The 21,374-nt window shown below is 41.1% G+C and overlaps 2 protein-coding genes across 5 annotated transcripts in view; both read right to left on the bottom strand.

Moving 5' to 3' along the window:
- The window catches only part of grip2a (glutamate receptor interacting protein 2a), a 51,834-nt gene extending 38,755 nt beyond the window's left edge, over positions 1-13,079 (bottom strand). For 3 of the 4 annotated variants that reach the window (XM_064956559.1, XM_064956560.1, XM_064956562.1), the window contains exons 1-4: positions 12,780-13,079; positions 3,214-3,288; positions 1,618-1,753; positions 195-340 (exon numbers count right to left, since the gene is read on the bottom strand). In XM_064956559.1, coding sequence (XP_064812631.1) covers positions 195-340; positions 1,618-1,753; positions 3,214-3,288; positions 12,780-12,948 — 526 coding nt within the window. In that variant the 5' untranslated portion in view covers positions 12,949-13,079. Of the gene's footprint in view, positions 1-194; positions 341-1,617; positions 1,754-3,213; positions 3,289-9,740; positions 9,944-12,779 lie in introns of those variants that run through there. The other variant, XM_064956561.1, reaches the window with a different exon arrangement.
- Positions 13,080-15,191: 2,112 nt separating this feature from the next.
- On the bottom strand, positions 15,192-21,141 carry LOC135527908 (large ribosomal subunit protein eL32). Its single transcript, XM_064956558.1, has 4 exons — positions 21,033-21,141; positions 20,137-20,238; positions 19,744-19,925; positions 15,192-15,362 (listed from the first exon to the last, which is right to left on the bottom strand). Exons 2-4 carry the CDS (start codon positions 20,230-20,232, stop codon positions 15,233-15,235), a joined length of 408 nt encoding a protein of 135 aa, XP_064812630.1. The 5' UTR covers positions 20,233-20,238; positions 21,033-21,141; the 3' UTR covers positions 15,192-15,232.
- Between the last annotated feature and the right edge of the window lie 233 nt (positions 21,142-21,374).

Here is a 21,374-nt window from a genome sequence, read left to right as displayed (position 1 = left end):
GACAACTACTGTACTGGAATAATATCCCAGCATGAGAAGACAACAACTGAGAGAATTTGATGCTTTTTCAACCAAGAACAAAGGCAAGCTATGTTGACCTTAACTCCACTACTGTATATGTTTTTTGAAAAGATATGGATATTATAGACCTACTATAATAGATGCAGGACGATACACACTAGAAGTGCTCATACCAAAGGGAGGTAATTCGTACTCCACTTCCAGCACCACACGTTCCCCAATGTTCTTCAGCAGGCTGATGATCTCCTCGTGGCGGAGCTTGGACAGGTTGATGCCGTTCACAGACTTGATGTAGTCTCCCACATTCAGCTGGTCACTCCTACAAGGAGAGATAGAGCTACAATAGAGCACAACCCCAGCAGAGAACATTGAAGACGTTGCTTGATGAGTTTTTCCTGACCATGTCACTTAGCCAGGGAATATCTCTGGATTGGTTGGGTCACATGTTTAGGAAAACCTCCTGGCCCCACTAATGATAAACTCTGAAAACAACATATTATCTCCTGATTCATGGCTTCAGAACGTTGTTGTGTATCTTCATCACTGCCCTGTCATGACTAATGTTCGGCATCTTTGTAGCAGAAAGTCTGTCTAATTATAACACAAGCTATGCAAATAGATGCAACCCTAGAATTCTTCAGACAGACAGACAGACAGACAGATAGAGATGAGAGACATGTTTCACATGATGTCTCCCATGTGACATTGTGAGTCAACACGATGCTCATTTGGATGCTAATTAAATAGATGTGCTGCTCTGCTACACCTCTGGGCTACTGCCAATCGCTACAGTGACTCAGGACACACACATCAGCATGAGCCTACCAAACACGGTCATACGCTTTCATCTTAACATAGATATGTTGTGTGTATGAGACCAACCGAGTCGACTAGCAAACAGGCCAGTGGTGTAATGGTTATAATAGCAGTGAGATAAGCTGTTAAGTAATATCATGATTGTCATATCTAGTCGGTCGACCACATTCTATACTGAGACACTTTTGTGGTGGCAGAAAGAATGTAATTTTCCAGTATTTAATATGAGTGTGTGTGTAATAAATAAAGATGAGAGGCTGCAGTCACATGCCACTTAGTCACTCTGAAGCGTGAGAGAGCTTTCCACTGCATTTATAGCTGACATAAGGACAAATTATATGAATCGAATGTTTATTCAACTATCTTTACCGAAATAACATGGCTCCACACTCCAAAATAGAAACATTAAATCACTATGAATAACAAGTGAATTGGGAGGCAAATAATAAAGCAGGTAGTCGCTTAAAACAGTTCTCTCTACATTAACTTAATACCAATTAATTCACTGTAGTAAGATGTCATTTAATTTAGTTTGTGTGATAGGGAACATCCATATGTATCTTGTTTTTTAACATAGGAGACCCTCTCCTAAACTATGCTCTGGTGGAATATCAGTTCCAAGCTCCACATCACCCAGTAAACAGCTGGTCTCCTGCAGCGTTTATGATCCCCAGGTTAATGTGAGGCGGTGTGTTACAGTGTGGATGGTGTGGGTAACACATACAGACAGCTCGCTGCGGTTGCCAGGTTACGGATGTGTCATCTCAGTGGAGATCTCACCTGGCAGCTAGCCCACCTGGCCGTAGGTTGGACACTCTGGGCTTGCCGTCCTTATCGGACCCCCCGGAGATGGTGAGGCCCAGGCTGCTGCCCTCCCTCTTTATTAGGTCCACGGTGGTCACACCCCGGTAGTCTTCTACACACACACAGGGACACACAGGAAGACACACAGGGACACACAAGAACAAACAGGGACACATAGGAACAAACAGGGTCACACAGGAACATACAAGGACACACAAGAACAAACAGTGACACATAGGAACACACAGGGTCACACAGGAACATACAAGGACACACAAGAACAAACAGGGACACATAGGAACACACAGGGGCACACAGGAACATACAGAGACACACAGGGATACACAGCGACACAGGGAAAAAACACAGGAGGAACAGTGGATGGACAGAGTCACTGAGTCAGCATCCATCTGGGACACAGAGTCTGTTTGTCTGAACTGTTACAAACACGGCTTGATTATCTCTGCCTCTGACGTTCTGTCTCTTTCTCTACCCCTCATTATCTCTCTCTGTCTGACTCACTTTCTCTCTCTCCTCTCTCCCCCTCCCTCTACTCTCTGATGATGGATGTCATGGATAGGGGATGGGGTCTGCTCCATATAAACTGATGGATGTCATGGATAGGGGATGTGGTCTGCTCCATATAAACTGATAGATGTTATGGATAGGGGATGTGGTCTGCTCCATATAAACTCATAGATGTTATGGATAGGGGATGTGGTCTGCTCCATATAAACTGATGGATGTCATGGATAGGGGATGTGGTCTGCTCCATATAAACTGATGGATGTCATGGATAGGGGATGTGGTCTGCTCCATATAAACTGATGGATGTCATGGATAGGGGATGTGGCCTGCTCCATATAAACTGATGGATGGGGGATGTGGTCTGCTCCATATAAACTGATGGATGTCATGGATAGGGGATGTGGTCTGCTCCATATAAACTGATGGATGGGGGATGTGGTCTGCTCCATATAAACTGATGGATAGTGGGGTGGGGTCAGTTCCATTTAAACTCAGTACATTCCCCATAATGGGATGGAATTCAGTGAATTAATTGAAAAAGTACATCTTGACAGAAAAAAGTAAATTATTACAGATTTGTAAATTAAATTTCCTGAACAGAATTGAGGATAAATTGGGCTTGACACTAGTTCTGATGGATATCTAGTTGTAGTGCCTTCAGATGCTGTAGTTTTTTGTGGAGGTTATGTACTTAGTCCCATTCTGTCTCTGTCTCTGGCCACAATGTGCTGTGCTGTTAAATCATGCTAAATTCATGGGGGGAGAGGACTCCTTTTGTCTCCAACGACAGGTATGCTACATAGGCATATCTCCTCCTTATCTAAGCACTGCAGCACGAGATATTCATAACAGTGCCATACCTATCAACCAACGCAGTGAAGACGTGATGGAACAAGTGTGATCAAACAATCACATTGAAAAGCTTCACTCCTTCAGATATCCTTACATCTTGGAGAGAGTAAGGCTGAAAATATTGGACATGGTACCACAGAGGAGAAACAGTGGAATCACTGAAAGTCACAGTAAGCTGTAACTCCACTGTACCTGCAATACTGCGTCTCCTGGAGGCATGGTCGGTCCCTCCAGAGTCCTTGTTGCCCTTAGAGTAGGGCCCGTCATCTGAAACAATGAAAGGAACATTTGGTGAATAGTCTGGATGTTTGGAGAACTACTACAGTATGTAAGGAATGTTTTCTCCTGAGAGAGGAGAGGGAGGAGGGGGGAACCTGACACCAACACATCCCCCATCCATACGCTGACAGCTGCCAGGGCCTCGTTTAACCCTTTGATCCCCATTAGAGGGAGTGTGGACATTAGAGAGAGGTACAACAGGAAGAAACTCATCCAACAGGCACTTAGGTAACTCAAACAGAATACTGGCAGGTAAATCTGTGACCCGGAAGGTCATGCTGCTCTGTTTCCACAGTAACATAGTGGGAAGGTGTTGAATTTATTATGGATTTATTATGGATAAATGAATAAACAATATCCCCATTTTAAATAGAATTGTATCTAGGTAAACTTATACTCTGTTTTATAAGTAATAGACTAAATGAGTTCATAAGAAGGAATTGTGTGACAGGACAAGGAGTAATAAAAGTTAATGAACACCATTCCAACTAGGCAGGAACAAATGGGTTGTGGACTGTGTAAACACATAAGGTCGTTAGCCTATGGTTGACCCAACTGAAACTTAGCTCTGGGGTTTTTAGATAAGGCAGTGAGTGCATTCCTAGGTTTTCTTTTAATTTTAACTGTCAGTTCAGTGGTGATCGATAATGTTGAGGGGTCAAAAGTTATCTGGGAGTGTGTTTGTAAGTTAGAATGAACTTTTCACCTCACTTTGTCCCGGTCGAGAGGAGGTGATTCTGTTAAAGCAGTAAAATTAAGTCATGATCTGTATATAAACTGCTGTACGTGTTTAAGTGGTAGCGCGCTCCGAGAATAAATTCTATTACCTATTATTTAAAGACTGGTCTGCATCTATTTCATGCAAACAAGAAATCTTACAAATTCTCATAAAATAGATTAAGGGCTTTCAATTGATGAAAGTACATTGGCATAATTAAATTCTACTAACAGAAGGGTCAAGAGATCAAGACAGCTAGTTTTAGTGTGAGACAGAAGCCACACAGAGAACCCTATTAGACACATTAGGAGTAAATGGATTTTTCTCTAATAGACGCTGATCTGAAGATAATGTTGCCTTTAGATTTGGAGTAGATGATCCTAGATTTCTGTCCACAGGCATCTTCTACCTGCAGTGAAACATTATGCACCAAGATGGTGCATACAGCATACGTTAGGGCTGGGAAATACTCTTGAGTGAATGTGTTGTGGTTAATGGACTGTTCAGGCATGTGGAGAATACAACCACTTTCAGTCATCTACAACAGCTGCTACAGAGGAAACCAGGAAATGCTCTATCTGTTCTTATAGGATCTTCTTTTTACAGTGGGAGCCATTACTGCCACAGCAGCACCGGGCCCAGATTAGCAGTGGCCCTGCTTTGCCTGGCTGTTTGAAGCTGGATACAGCAGTGTGGGTATGTCAGCATTCGCGATGATGAGAAATCTGACGCTGCACTTCCTAAAATCCAGTCCACTGAGGACTACCTTTTCAACCAAGTGATTTAAACAGCACATTACACACTTAAAGGTCCAATGCAGCCGTTTTATCTCAATATCAAATCATTTCTGGGTACCAATTAAGTACCTTACTGTGACTGTATGTCACGACTTCTGCCGAAGTCGTTGCCTCTCCTTGTTCGGGCGGTGCTCGGCGTTCGACGTCACCGGTCTTCTAGCCATCATTGATCCTTTTTTCATTTTCCATTGGTTTTGTCTTGTCTTCCCACACACCTGTTTTCAATCCCATTCATTTTAACCCTCTGTTTCCTCTCATGTCTTTGTCAGAGATTGTTTTATTGTCAGTATAGTGTGATTGTTGCATAGGTGCGCGTCGGGTCCTCGTACCCATGTTTGGTTTGTTAGTTCATTTATTGTTATGGAGCATACTCGTGAAACTTTATTAAAAGACTCCATTTTACACTCAGTTTGACTCTCCTGCGCCTGACTTCCCTGCCACCTATTACACCTATGCATGACACTGTAATTAAAAGGGTCAAAAAGAAACAAAAATAGCTCAAAAAATTTTTTTGCCAGGACTGTCTGGGAGTGGTCAGAGAAACGGGTCTAATTGGAGGAGCCTAATGGGAGGGATGTGTGATCTGAAACCTTGCTGCTTCTGGCAGAGAGGAGGGCAAACTCTTATTGGTCTATTAACTTATATCAGGCAGACCAAACCCCACCCAGCCAAAAAAGCTGCCATTTCAGGCAGTCTTTTCAAACAGCTGTTACACTAAAAGTGCATTGTCATAATTTCACAATTCCGTAGTATGTTACCAACCTCATAGTGTGGAAACATATAAAACACAGGAAAATCACATTTTTGACTGCACTGGCAGATGCCTCACAAGTCCTCAACTGGCAGCTTCATTAAATAGTACCCGCAAAACACCAGGCTCAAAGTCAACAGGGAAGAGACGACTCCAGGATGCTGGCCTAAAAGGTCAGCACAACCTAAAAGGCCAGCATCCTGGAGTCACCTTGTCACTGTTGGCATTGAGACTTGTGTTTTGCAGGTACTATTTAATGAAGCTGGCAGTTGAGGACTTGTGAGGCATCTGTTTCTCAAACTAGACACTCTAATGTACTTGTTCTCTTGCTCAGGTGTGCACTGAGGCCTGCCACTCTTCTTTCTATTCTGGTTAGAGACAGTTTGCGCTATTCTGTCAAAGGAGTAGTACACAGTGCTGTTTGAGATCTTCAGTTTTTGGCAATTTCTCACATCCAATAGTCTTCATTTCACAAAACAAGAATAGACTGACAAGTTTCAGAAGAAAGTTCTTTGTTTCTGGCCATTTTGAACCTGTAATCGAATCCACAGTTGGCGATGATCCAGATACCCAACTAGTCTAAAGAAGGCTAGTTGTATTGCTTCTTTAATCAGAACAACAGTTTTCAGCTGTGCTAACATAATTGCAAATGGGTTTTCTAATGATCAATTAGCCTTTTAAAATGATCAAATTGGATTAGCTAACACAACGTGCCATTAGAACACAGGAGTGATGGTTGCTGATAATGGGCCTCTATACGTCTATGTTGATATTACATAAACAAATCTGTCATTTCCAGCGACACTAGGATGCCTAGTGGTTAGAACGTTGGGTCAGTAACCGAAAGGTTGATGGATCGAATCCCCGAGCTGACAAGGTAAAAATCTGTCGTTTTGCCCCTGAACAAGGCAGTTAACCTGTTAACACTGTTCCTAGACCATCATTGTAATTAAGAATTTGTTCTTAACTGACACGCCTAGTTAAAGAAATGTAAAAAAATGTACAACATTAACAATGTCTACACTGTATTTCTGATCAATTTGATGTTATTTTAATGGACAAAACTTGGCTTTTCTTTCAAAAACAAGGATATTTCTAAGTGACCCCAAACTTCTGAGCGGTAGTGCATAATAATGTAGGACAAAACACACATCACGACAAGAGAGACACCACAACACTACATAAAGAGAGACCTAAGACAACATCACAACATGGTAGCAACACAACATGACAACACAACATGGTAGCAATACAACATGGCAGCAGCACAACATCATAGCAGCACAAACATGGTATGGACACTGTTAGGCACAGACAAAAGCACATAAGGCAAATAGGTAGAGACATCTTTAATAGGATCTCTATGGGTGACACTTACATATCTCAATAATTTGCAGCTGTTGATGCCTTTGGACATTTTTGTTCTATCAGCACAAACTAGATTGAACAATAAAAGCCCTACTCGTTTTTGACAGTATGTATGGAGCACTATACCACGAAGGTGTTAGGAACTCTCTCAAACTTTTATTCCATAGGCTGGGATCTGCACTATTCAGCTGTTGCAAGAGAGCATTTTTCACTGGCTGTCTGTCCACCGGTCCCATTAACAATAATTGATGGAGAACTTAGCCTATATTTCTTCAATTCAACCATTATTGGGGTAAAATAGAACTATACATTTGTGAACGGTCATCCATAACAACCACAATCCGTAAGGCGCAAATAATTGAGAGAGCAGCAGTGTGATTCACATATTCCTAATTGCTGTGTTGATATCAGTAGAATAATGGGCCTAAGTGATATCCGTATAGCCCGTAGGCTACACCACTGCTGTCGTAATACCTCCAAGTGCTTATTCAAGATGGTCATAATATAATAATAGTACAGCAGTCAGATCATTGGGGGACTTACTGTAGCTTGCACTGCACTCTACAAAAACCTATTCCTGCGATCCATCAAACACATTTGGTGTGTCGTCATAGGCTGCGTTTACACAGGCAGCACAATTTTGATAATTTTTTTCACTATTGGTCTTTTGACAAATCACATCAGATCATTTGACATCAGATCTATTTCAAAGCTGATCTGATTGGTCAAAAGACCAAATCGGGAAAGATTTATCAAAATTGGGCTGCCTGTGTAAATTCTGCCATAGTAGTCTCTGGCTTGTGGTCAGACTTGCTCAGGGCAGAGAGAACAAACTTAAACTTGTGCCTTTTTTCAATGCTGATTTGAATGTCATTGAGAAAACAGAAAGGTATCAAAGTATTTTTTCACAAACATCCTTTCTGCATTTAAAAGTAACCTTAGAAGTAGCCTAATCATCTATATTTTCAAAAGTATCTGTGATCTGATTACAATTCTTTTGCTGGTCATGTAACAGATTACAGTTGTTGTTTTTTTAGTTACATGTACTCCACAACCCTGGACATGTGTGTGGGTGATATTGCTGTTCTGTGTTTTTTTAGTTACATGTACTCCACAACCCTGGACATGTGTGTGGGTGATATTGCTGTTCTGTGTTTTTTTTGCACTCAATTAACCCTTCATCCACTTTGGTATCATGACTCTTAATCCATAATATTACATCACCAACTAAACTCACATTCTGAAATATTCAATGAGGCCAGCCTTTGGTCAAAAATGGAAAAATTATGAATTTTCATTATTTGCATGCATTGAACTAATTTGCACAAAGACAAAATAACATGGGGTGTATCTCACTAGTCTTAAATGGTTCTTCTCCTTGCCTGTTTTCTTTCATCTAGTGAAAACAACTACCTGTTACTGGTAGGTAATGTATCAATCATTTTCTATCAGCTTTCCTATATTTTCAGATCAGTGCATTTGAAGGAAAGAGACTAGGAGAATATATGTCTTCTGAGATGCACTCCATATCATTGTGGAGGTTGATAAAGCCACATGTTAACTATGACAAATCTGCAGAAATAATGTAATAATCCAACATAGTGAGAGTTGACCAAAACAAAGCTCAAGGGCATGCAGGAATATGCATACTATGATCATGTACGACCTTCTATTCACTTCCTTGCAAAAATATCCTGCTCAACAGCCTTAGATCACACGCGCATGTTGGCCACTCACGCACACACATACACACATGCACCAGTTTAGAAACATCATTAGTGATCTGGATTGGCCAATCATAGGCGAAATATGTGACTTATTTAACTGGCTTAATCAATTTAGCAGCCAAAACAAAAAAACTGACCTGAGCAACAACAATGAACTGGGTATGGCAGAATGCTGGTAGAAGCATGCTGTCTTGGCAGAGGGAATACTCAACTACTGTCTGTGGCTCAAGGGTCAAGAGCAGAACTGCAATACCATACATTTGAGATCTGCAAACAGGACTGTACTTACAACATTACTGAAAGTGGTGTGCAAAGTAATCAGAAAACTACAGTCAGCCCCATGTATTTCTGGTGAGTCAATTAACTCAATGTAATTCAGGGCAATCTCCCTCAGAACCAATCAGAATGTAGGTTAAATGTGGGGGCCGCTCTGATAATGGCTTTTAAATCAAAATGCTATTTTCAGAGGTACATTATTTAAATAAACTGGGCTCCAGTAGACCCAGTTTGCATTTTTATATCAGCCCCCACTTCAGACTGCAATCTGGTATTTAGTACTGTCTGGCTTGAATCAAATGGCATTGACGTCTACTGTGCCTTATTAGCTAAATAATAGACGTACTGGTGCTTGACAGAGCTGTCATTTAAAAAGTTTAATAAATATCCACCAATCTGAAGAAACTGCAATGTAGGAAAAGATAATCACATTCCCAGATGATCAAATAACTTCTAATGACAGAAGGCTGGCATCCACCGGTATAACTACAGGTACAAAAGCAGGAAGTTGATGCTCCTCAGTTGAACAGCATGCATCACTACACACTTCATATTCATAAGTAAATACTATTACAGGCGCTAACGATAGTCATAAATCCATTACTATGACAATTACACTACTAGGGTGTAGCACTAGAGTATACTGTTAACCAATCAGCATTCAGGATTACACCCGTTATATACTGTAGCACATATGACAGACATTACACACTAACTACACAGCTACAGTACATATAGCTAGCTATATCATGTCTGTGATATTCATTCATATGATTCCAGTCAGTGGGTTAAGGCAGTCTTACCGATGCTGCTATTCTTCGCCTCTCTCCTCAGACCACACAGCATGTCTGCAGTCCTGTCAAAACATCCGATTTGAGAGGAAAGTAGCTGTTCTGTTGTAGTGGCCAGTGGACCCAGCGAGGTGCCCCTGGGAATACTGTCTGTCTGTCCGTCCTCAGAAACCCAGTCTTCTTATCTTCATATCACTGTTCTACTTGAAGCATATATTTATTTATTGCAAATTACATAACAAATCCTGATCCATGTTTTTGCCCATGAACTGTTTAAACTTGATAACAAACAATTATCTTGTTGCTGTAATAAGTCATTCCCACAGACAGACGGAAAGCAGGGACACTAAATGATCAAAGCAACAAAGGAATCATCATCTCTCCTTCTTTTCCCCCCAACATGCTGAGGTTCCTTTAAAGGTGTTCCTGGTCACGCTTCCTATTCCAGAGGAATAATCCTCCCCTCGTTCACACACTCACATACCCGCTCACACACATACAAACCGTCAGACACACTCACACAGCCTCAATGACTGTGTCGGAGAGGGTCTTTCTCCCTCTCTTTGCCAGAGGGGTGTGATGAAGCAGTCACACCCACTGCACACACACGCACACACTCCCTACAGTCAAGCGCACAATCAACACCACCCCCATATCCATTGTCGCTTTGAGCCCATAAAATATCAGCCACACATTTTCCACACTAGTCAGTGACCATCTTATTGTACCACCATAGTTATCCCACCCACACACACTGGCTAGCTAATGCCTGTGTGCTTTTTCCCTCACATGCATTCAATTCTACCTCACATTCCATAGGCTCATCACAATGATTGTTATTTGCTTATACAAGAGCATCACTACCAATACACATATATTCATGCTGCGACAAAGCCAAAAGAGACTGTGATTTTCTCTGAACTGCTTGAACTGCTGACCATAGAATTCTGTCTTTTACATCAGCCATTTGGCTGCAATGGATATAAATCGAATCAACGATATGCTTTCTCTCTTTCAATCGGTGGAATCTGTGGAGTGCTGAACATCTCATGTTCCCTACTCTGGGTGAGAGGGCTCTTTGCCCCACTGCATCTCTGCTGCCATCTGCCATCTGCCCTCCACCCAGACACATACAGAGAGGGGTTAACACGGCCGCTGACTGATTGAGAGCCACACCTGTCTGTCCATTTGTCACCCTCACGCCATCACCCCCCCATATGTTGCCCTGTATTAAGGTCTGACAATCGCCCCCAAAGGAACTTTTGTCATAGTCTGAGAGTAGGGAAATGGCATCAAAGACCACATGAAAGTACTAAACAAGCTCTTAGAAAACAACACTGACAAAAATGTCCACAGATGTGAGGATATGCTCAGGTACAAATAAATGAGCTAGTAAATTAAGTCTTTATGTGCCGTGCAAATACATCCTTGAGCCCAATAATGCATAGATTTATAGAGTCTATGATGCATAGCCCTGACCAGAGACACATCAAACAATTACAAACAAACGCTTCCCGTGTTTCTCTTCATTGTAGCATGTCGCCTAATTAGTCGGCTCTTTCCAGTGGACACAACATTCTTTGGCGTAGATAATTTCCTCAGAGAGTTTTGTCCTTAATACCCCATTTACTCTTTGGTGATTCAGAGCGAAACTAATTAATTTATTACAGAATAAAAGAGGAACAGGAGACACAGAGCTGTGAGATGGTCTGATAAAAACCCAGGGGAACACACAAGGCAACAGAATTAGGTTAATTATGTATAGCAGTAGAAGCACACCCACTCAGTGTAGTTCTGTAATGTTGAAAGAATTCAACATATAGACCAGAGAAAGAGAACAAATTCAATGTCAATAAACTGATTTAATAGTGAGTCAATATGTTTTTAAATATTATACTAGGAAGCAATATGCAATCGATTTTAGATTCAACACACAATTGTTTGTTTAAAAAGGGTATAAACAGTGCTAATGCCTTATACTTGACACTTCCATTATGATATAATGCTTATTTGGAACTAAGACAAATAAGATGTAACATTTTCACTTGACAAGTACCCGAGTGAAAGACTAACCTCTCATATAAGAATTGAAAGTACAGTGAAGATATGATATAAAATATTCCCCAACCAAGGCTAGTGCAGTACATTTTATATCATGTAGGTGGTCCTACTGCCATCTTATGGCTATCAGCTGTAGTTGCAAATACATCAACCAACTGAATGCAATAGAGATTAAAGAGACTCGAGTCAACACACAGATCACAGGATTACTGACACCATGGGCCAGGGGCGGTGAACATGACTCAGTCATAATTCATGGAGACATGATCACATAACCACAGTACAATGTTCACCTGCAAGGTAGGCCAAACGTCAAACAAAGGTCAAATATGGCTCTATTTGAGGAATGTCACTTAATATCATGTTTAAAATAGGTTATCCTATTAATAGATTTTGACAAAACAGAATAAACATGAGAAGAGAAATTTGTATGCAAATCCCTAATCAAGTGATTCATAAGTGATCATTCTGCTATTACTCTTAACTACCGGGATCTCGCCCCTATCATTTTAGAGGAACATCAGCTCTCACACTTGGCCCACTGTCATTCAAAAAGGTTAATCTCTTTCATTACAAGCAGATACTGGTATACATTAGGCGAATACAATCCTTCGACTACATCACATGGGAGCTGACTACTGACTAATGTACAGCAGTCGGCGTGCCAGGTTGATAAATCTCCTGCACCGGTACACCCTCTCAGGACAGTAATACACTTGTTTTTGTTTTTTTAACCTTTATTTAACAAGGCAAGTCAGTTTAGAACAAATTCTTATTTTCAATGACGTCCAAGGAACAGTGGGTTAACTGCCTGTTCAGGGGCAGAACGACAGATTTATACCTTGTCAGCTCGGGGATTTGAACTTGCAACCACATCCTCAGGCTGAAGCAGTACACACAATACAATAGCAGTAGATAAAAATCCAATGACCTACGGGCAGTTTGGATTTGATTAAAAAGTATGAAGAAACTATGTTCTAATCGCATTACCTTTGGTCCTCCCTCTGATGATGCCGAGTCGACACCGTAGTGAAAAGGAGAACATCCTCCTCTTCCCTCCTCCTTTCCTGATGGAATCTGTCTGAGAGAAGGCCGGGGTGAAGAGCTTTGGGTTGGCCGTGCGTCCCTTACCACATATCACTCTGCTTGCCATGTTCATTCTCTAGTCACTGGAAGCAAAAACAGACTGATCTTTCTCCTTTCTATTGCTCTCTGTTTACCTCACAGTGTTTCTTCTAGCTCTGTCCTCATGTCTCCACAATCCCCACCCTAACTGGAGCAGTTCCAACATTCTCAGGTGTGTCTGAATCAGCCTTAAAATACCAGATGGAGAACAGGGGGATGCTAGGAAAGATAAAAGAGAATGAATTTGCATAAACCTATGCATATTTATGAACCCATCAGTGTCTGTCTCTCTTGCAACACACACACACACGTGACATTAAAACTACATGAAAACAAAAAACTGAAGATGCAAACCAACGCAATTCATTCCAGGTATGATAACGTAAATATGTCTATTATTGTGTGTGCTTTGGATCAATTTATTTTACATGAACAGATGGATGGGAGCAAAAGGCTGCAGAGATGGCACAGCCTGCCTGCCAGAACGCAATGGAAACTTTCACCCCAGGAGGCTGGCGGTAGACGACACTGGCTATTTATTCATGCTACCCAAAACATAGCATTTCAGAATTACAGAATCTAAACGTGATTGTCAATTTTTGTAATTCTAACAATACCGTATGCGGTTGAGGGTATGAGGCCCAAAATACAGCTGTCATACGCAGACAATACATTAAAGTCATTTCTGTGTAGAAGAACTGGTTTGGTTTAATCTAATACCTTCAGCAGAAAGCTTCAAAGCTGTGTTAAATCTTCAATTAATTGCCATTTAATCAAGATGAATCTTGATTGGAAAGAATCTGGTTTTGGTCTCTTCAGATGGGCTTTAAACCATTGGCTAAATTCAAATCGCATTCATGTTGATCGAGTAGTTTGTTTTGATTGCCGGACATAACAAATTTATTAACATGTTCTTCTTGATATTCAAAGATCCTAAAGAGGATCCAACCATCCATCGTCTGTGAGCCTCATAATAAAATCACTGTTGGTAGCATATCAGATGGAAGTTGCAATGTAAAAAAATCTCTAAAAAGTCTCCATTGTTTTTGTTCGAGATCCTGTTGTCGGAACCAGGATAAGGACCAGCCTGGATCATTGCTGGGTGTCGGCAAGGATGCCAGCATGACAGGCTGAAGTATGACAAACACACTGATGCATGTGCTTGGGCCAAGTACAGTGCTATCCCATAATTACAGTCTAGACGCTTGTCTAAAATGCCCACTGTGTAGCACAGATCACTGGACTCCAGTGAGATATTGAAATATTCTACAAAACAAATGTGGTCTTACAGAATCTTTTTGGGTTGTATTAGAAGACTAGATTCCACTGCTTCCGGGACATTACTTTACCAGATTTACCATATTTTATACAGATAGAACCAGATCTGATCTATAGGACTCTTAACAAGTAGGACTTCATGCAAGATTGGGTGTGAAAGTGTTAGCTGAATAAAAATGTTGAGCTAAACATAAGACCTTCAAAGCTCCCTTCGCACAAAAGTGCACTGGAATGTCACACCTTCAAATGTTTCAGAGAAATCTCAGAACCAGCTGCAGATGTTAATGCATGTGGCTAACTGCTTGTATTTCAGCAGCAAGAGCTCTGCTACCCGACGGGCCCCAACATATTGGGTTAGGGCCTGTTTTTTCCATCAATAACTAGGGTACGGGCAGGGCTCGGGTATCACATTTTGAAGCTGTGCCCTTTGCTCGTGCTCCGCTGTGAAGTACAGCAATATCTGACTAAGATCATAACATGGTGACAGAAGTGCTTCAACCTCATCAAATATATAAGACATTGTTTCACAGAAATTGATGTTCCTTGAGTTAGGAGTTTAGAGTGATGAAAAGTAGCTAACAGCTCTCATGTCTCTTCATTGAGGAGCCCAAGCAGACCTTACTATGATTACTCCGAGCTGTCAAGAGCAGAGTGCATGCAGGGATTGAGTGACAGAGTAGCTAATGGATATACTGACAGTCATTTCTGATTTGGGGCAGGTCTGGGCCTTACATTTGGCTGAAGCAACCGGGCTTTGGTCGGGCTTGAAGTAGTGCGCATGGGTAGGGGTTAAAATGAATGCCCTTGCAGGGCGCTACCAGTGCTTCATATCTATTTTCTACCCTTGGCTCTAGTGTGAATTCTCCTCATGGACTTTAGAGGGACTGGTGTCACGAATCTCACCCACCTTTGCTTTCATCCATTGCTTTAAAATTCTTGAGGGGGGCATAAACAAACACCATGGGAAAAGGAATAGGTAAGAAATTGTTGCGACAAGAACACATTTAAACATCTGTTTTATTAAGAAAATAATGTCTGGATCACTCGTTCTCCTCGCTGCGGAGTCTGGCATTGGGGTTGGTGATCTTGATGGCCAGCTGGGCTGCCCTCTCCACAATCAGCTTCCTGTTCTTGGAAGACACGTTGTGGGCGATCTCAGCAGCGTGGGTCCTATGGAGGGGGAGAGGATGGTTAGAGGCAAGATAATTACCAAATACCATACGCACTGGAGAATGAACGGCACAGGGAGAGAAGGAGAGGATTGTTTCAGTGAGACAACATTATGTTGCTATGAGCAGCGCAATGCAAGACTTTGCCCTCACAGTTACACTAAGTATCTGTGCATGTGTACCGTTGTGCTTCACGCTGCTTCAATGTGATAGCTACAGGACAAATCGCAGAGAAATCTAACCTTGTGCCTCAGCACAGTTGTGAAAAGTGGCACACTGTTGCCATTTAATTTGTGCATGGCTGACTACCCTCAAACGTTTGTTGTTGTTGTACCAATTAGGTAACGTTAACATATGTGGGCAACGTTTGGATGTTCAACCACACAAGCACTCATACATTTGACAAGTAAAGAAAAAAAAAAGACCACAACAACCAAACAGTGTGCTGGAGACTGAAGTAGGCTTAGGTTATATACCGCAGTGTTTCCCAACCCTGGTCCTCAAATTCCCCCAACAGTACACATTCATTGTAGCCCTGAACAAACCCACCTCACTCAGCTCAACGAGGGCTTGTTGATTAGTTTACAAGTTGAATCAGGTGTGCTTGCCCAGGTTTACAATAAAAATGTTTACTGTTGGGGTTAATCGAAGACTAGGGTTGGGAAACAGTGGTATACCATATACTGGGGCATTTGGAAAAAGCTACAGAATGTTTTCTTCAATACCGTAGAAACTATTTGAGGTTTTTCAATACATTATAATTTGTAGCTATTTAAAGTAAATACCTGCAGTGAACTTTTGCAATGCGTTAGAATATAAATAAAATCGGTTTCTTATTACACCAGTCACATTATGAAGCTTACTTAGTTCCCCAGAAGTTGAGCTAGTCACGTGTTTGTTTGTAAATAGCACAAAAGGAGAAAGCAGGAAGCAGGTGAGTCCAGCTGTGTATTGACGTTTTATATATGAAGACAGCGTTTTTTTGCTTCAATAGTATTATCAGGAACATGCAACTGTAGTTCTCTGTCACAGAAAATACACAGAAGAAAAATATAAATGAAACAAAGTGTTGGTCCCATGTTTCAGGTACTGAAATAAAATAAAGATGAAACAAAGCTTATTTAGCTAAAAAAAAATATATGCACAAATGGGTCTACATCCCTGTTACTGAGCATTTTCTTTGCCAAGATAATCCATCTACCTGACAGGTGTGGCATATCAAGAAGCTGATTAAACAGCATGTTCATTAAACATGAATGAATGCAGGAATGTCCACCACAGCTGTTGCCAGAGAATGGAATGTTCAATTCTCTACCATAAGCCACCTCCAAAATCATTTGAGAGTTTGGCAGTACGTCCAACGGCCTCAACCGCATGTAATCACGCCAGCACTGGACTTCCACACCCGCTTCTTCGGGTCAGAAAACGGTCAGAAATCATCTCAGGGAAGCTCATCGTCCCCATCAGGATCTGGACTGCAAACGCCCACCTTCATTGGCCACTGGCATGCTAGAGAAGTGTGCTCTTCACAGATCCCGTGACGTGATCCTGAGGTCCATTGACGTGCCATATATCAGCCACCATCACCTCATGTTTGAGCACAATGCACAGCCCCATGTTGCAAGGATCGGTACACAATTCCTGGAAGCTGAAAATGTCCCAGTTCATCCATAGCCTGCATACTCACCAGACATGTCACCCATTGAGCACATTTGGGATGCCCTGGATCGACGTGTACGACAGTGTGTTCCAGTTCCTGCCAAAGTCCAGCAATTTCCCACAGCCATTTAAGTGGGACATTTCACAGGCCAGAATCAATAACCTGATCAGCTCTATGCAAAGGAGATGTGTCATGCTGCACGAGGTAAATGGTGGTCACATCAGATTAGGAGTGGTTCTCTGATCCATGGCACTTACCTTTTTTGGGGGGCATCTGTGACCAGGCATGTGAAATCCATAGATAAGGGTCTATTTAATTTATTTTAATTGACTTATTTCCTTATGGACTCTAACTCAGTAAAATCTTTGAAATTGTTGCATGTTGCGTTTATATTTTGGTTCAGTGTATAAATAAAAGCAGAAAGATAAGTTTCCTTTATTTCCTGTATGAATAACACAGAATTATGCACTAAGATGACCCCTAGTTTAACATGCTGAGTGGTTGACTTAAGAATCATATTGTGTTTGCTTTCTGCCATGTTTGAGAAGGAAAAAAACGGCGGCAGGTAGACTAGTGGTTAGAGCGTTCGTAACCGAAAAGTTGCAAGATCAAATTCGTTCTTAACTGACGTGTCCTAGTTAAATAAAGGTAAAATAAAATGTTAAAAAGTGCCTTTCACGTTTATCTTTTATATTTACGATGTTATTGTCCGGTTGAAATATTATCGATTATTTGGGCTAAAAACAACCTAAGGATCGAATATAAACATTGTTTGATGTGTTTCTATGAACTTTTGGATACAATTTGGATTTTTTTTGTCTGCTTGTTGTGACTGCACTTGAACCGGTGGATTACTGAAGAAAACACGCAAACTGAGGTTCTTGGATGTAAAGAGACTATCGAACAAAACAAACATTTGAGTAAATTAATGTCTTCTGAGTGCAACCATATGAAGATCAAAGGTAAGTGATTAATTGTATCTCTATTTCTGACTTGTGTAACTCTTCTACTTGGCTGGTTACTGTTTGTAATGATTTGTCTGCTGTGCGATGTTCTCAAATAATTCTGAGATATGCTTCCGCCGTAAAGCATTTTATAAATCTGACAGTGGTTGGATTCACAAGAAGTTAATCTTTAAACCTATGTAAAATACTTGTTTTCTGAATATTTATACTGAGTATTTCTGTATTTGAATTTGGCGCTCTGCAATTTCACTGGATGTTGGCCAGGTGGGACACTAGCTTCCCACATACCCTAGTGAGGTTAACTGACTTGCCTAGTTAAATAAAGGTAAAATAACATTTAAAAAAGCCATTTGGATTCGTTATTTGCATAGCTGCCATTGCCATCTTGACTTCCTTGCTTTTTTTTCTCCTCTCGTCTTCTCCGATCAGAGCAGGCAGACCGGTTGCCCTAGCAACTAGACTCCAGACATGCTGGAGTTCAAGCACTGCATGCAGCAGAACTTTGTTCATTTGCACAATGTCTTTTGTTCACATTCGCTTGCAAAAATGACATTCCGGTAGCTCCTACCCATACATATAACTTCACGTGCTGGATTGCTCATCTTTGTAATTGGTTCATTTTCATCTGGTATTTAGTCTAGGCTATCACTAAAACTTCTTAGGGATAGGGGGCAGTATTCAGAAGTATGGATGACTGAGGTGCCCAAAGTAAACTGCCTGTTACTCAGGCCCAGAAGCTAGGATATGCATATAATTGGTCGTAATGGATGGAAAACACAGGTTTACAAAACTGTTAAAATAATGTCCGAGTATAACAGAACTGATATACCAGGCAAAAACCCGAGGAGAATCCATCCAGATTTTTGTTTGTTTGAGCTCACCACTCATTGAAATGGCTGTCTTTGGGAATATCAATGGAATACCTCCCCGATTGCAGTTCCTTAGGCTTCCAGTAGATAGCAGTCTTTAGAAAGTGTTTCAGGCTTGTTTTTTGAAAAAATTAGCTAGAATTTGAAGTTTTTCTAGATGACTCCCATTTTGGCTGTAGTATTTTTGCACGCGTGGATGAGAGCGTGCACTTTGTTATTTATCCCGGGTAATGAACATACTATTCTCTGTCTTAAATTGTATCGTTTATTTACATATTAATGTATAGAAGGTCATGTGCAGTAGCCAAACGTTCTCCAACATTGAAGATAGAAAATGCCATGAACAGAGTGAGACGTGATTCCTTATTTTACATGTCAGAGGCGTGTTCGGTCTACATAGAACATTTCTATTTGAATGGTCAAAAACATTACGTCCTGCTGAACACACCCCAGTTAACTTTCTGAAACAGGAAGGGGCTTTCTTCCAGGGGTATTAGTACAGGTCTATAACTGTGGGTAACCCGGATTAGAAAATCAAAGCAATATACTTGATTTACAAGAGTCTACCCAAGGTAGGCACGGCGTATACTTCATCATAAGGTGAGTAGAGGTGAATTATAGATCATGTAAATTCTGCGGCAACTTGCTCCTGACCATTGTGGACAGGCATGACAGACGCAATCCTCTTTCCACTAAGACTATGCCCTCTCTTCTATAATTCTTCCCCATGTAGCTTTGCACGTAATGCCCTATGTAGTATGCTTCATGTTGTGGGTGGTATCAGTTAAAATAGGAGACCTGGAAATACCCCCATGAGGAATAATATTGCCCTTTAGGTACCTTTAACTTGAAAATAAAAACCAACAAAAACTAACCAACAAAACTTACTTGTTGCTCATCATGAGGACCTCGAGCTCCTTGATGTTGTGTACCAGGAACTTCCTGAAGCCAGAGGGTAGCATGTGCTTGGTCTTCTTGTTGCTACCATAACCAATGTTTGGCATCAGCATCTGACCCTTAAACCGCCTGCGGACCCTGTTGTCAATACCCCTGGGCTTACGCCAGCTTTTCTGGAGGCAGAAAGGCAAAGACGTTACATAGAACGGAAGTTAGGCTCAATGTTCCTTCTAACTACTCTGCTCGAGAGATTAATGTCCTTTGCCTCCCTGCAAGTGCAATGTTTGAAAAGCCTGGCTTCCGCCACAAATTACATGATATGCAACCTAACAATAACAAAGGGAGCAGTGCCATCTTTGATATCTGTTTAGCAAATGCGCTTACCGTGATCTTGACATATCTGTCAGACTGATGGCGAATGAATTTCTTAACCCTCTTCTTGACAATCTTCGGTTTGGTAAGGGGTCTGAGGGCTGCCATGGTGAACTGAGGAGGAAAGGTAATTTGTTAATATTAAATACACACGGGCAACAATTAAAACTGGCAAAACATCAACAATTATAGCCTATCAAATCACCCACAATCAGTTGCTGTGTAACGTTAGTTACCATAACTAGCTAATTCGACCAACAACTCGTATTGTTAGAAACAAGCTAACTAGCTACCAGTAGTTGACTCATGCAAGACATTTAGATTTCCCCTGTATCACAATGACAAGTTATAGGTAACTTAACGGTGTAAACACATGACGCCGTAAGTGTAAAGATATGAATGTGTAACATGTCAATCCCATTGAAGTAGGCAGCATGTGCGTTCTAAAGCAATCAACATTGTTGGAAGGTATGAGCTTGGGCTAACTAGCGTGAGTTTTTTGACTGTGTTGTGTATGGCAATATGATAAATAGCTCCGAAGCTAACTAGTTTGTTTGATATGCATTTCAGTACGAGTCTAAAACGTTGTCGTTGGCTATAAAAAACATGCACAATCAATGTGCAAATTATATTTTATTTAACATGTCGGCCCCACTGTATGGACGTAGCTACTAGCAAGATAACTAGAGTTATGATATTGGAAACACCAGTGTGGAAAGGTAGGTAGCTAGCTAGCTACTGGGAAAGCAAGCCGTTCAAAACCACGGCATTTGAGGGATTAGAAATGTGCAATGCCTATAATGTTGCGGTAAATTGTAGAACTTGAATTCACATATGTGATTAATGAGCTAGATATATGTTATTACGTCTTCTAAATATGTAGATGGACATAGATTTAGATAACTCACCCGCCTGTATAATTTTAAGGAGACGGCGGCAACGGCGGAAAGGAAGAAAAGGGCTTCCGGAAGGACCGCAAAGTGTTATGGGTAGTGAATTAAATTAGATTAGTTACGTACTTTAATTTGTGTAGGCACTAGGCTGAATAGCTGTTCTTATGTATGTCAAATTGAGGACATCTCCCTCAATATTACTCATTGTAATTGTAAATCGTTTCCCATAAACGCTTTCCCTGTGTAAGGCACGCATCATCACTGTCACGGGTTGCTGGTTTCTCAAGAAGCTGATCCAAAATCCGCTTCCAGCACCCAAACAATTGTCATTATCATTGTTAGCAAGAAACCTAAACT

The sequence above is a fragment of the Oncorhynchus masou genome, chromosome 33 (genome assembly GCF_036934945.1).
Source record: "Oncorhynchus masou masou isolate Uvic2021 chromosome 33, UVic_Omas_1.1, whole genome shotgun sequence".
Lineage (NCBI taxonomy): Eukaryota > Metazoa > Chordata > Actinopteri > Salmoniformes > Salmonidae > Oncorhynchus > Oncorhynchus masou.
Note: the sequence above shows the minus strand (reverse complement) of the source record. Positions and strands in the feature narration are given on the sequence as shown.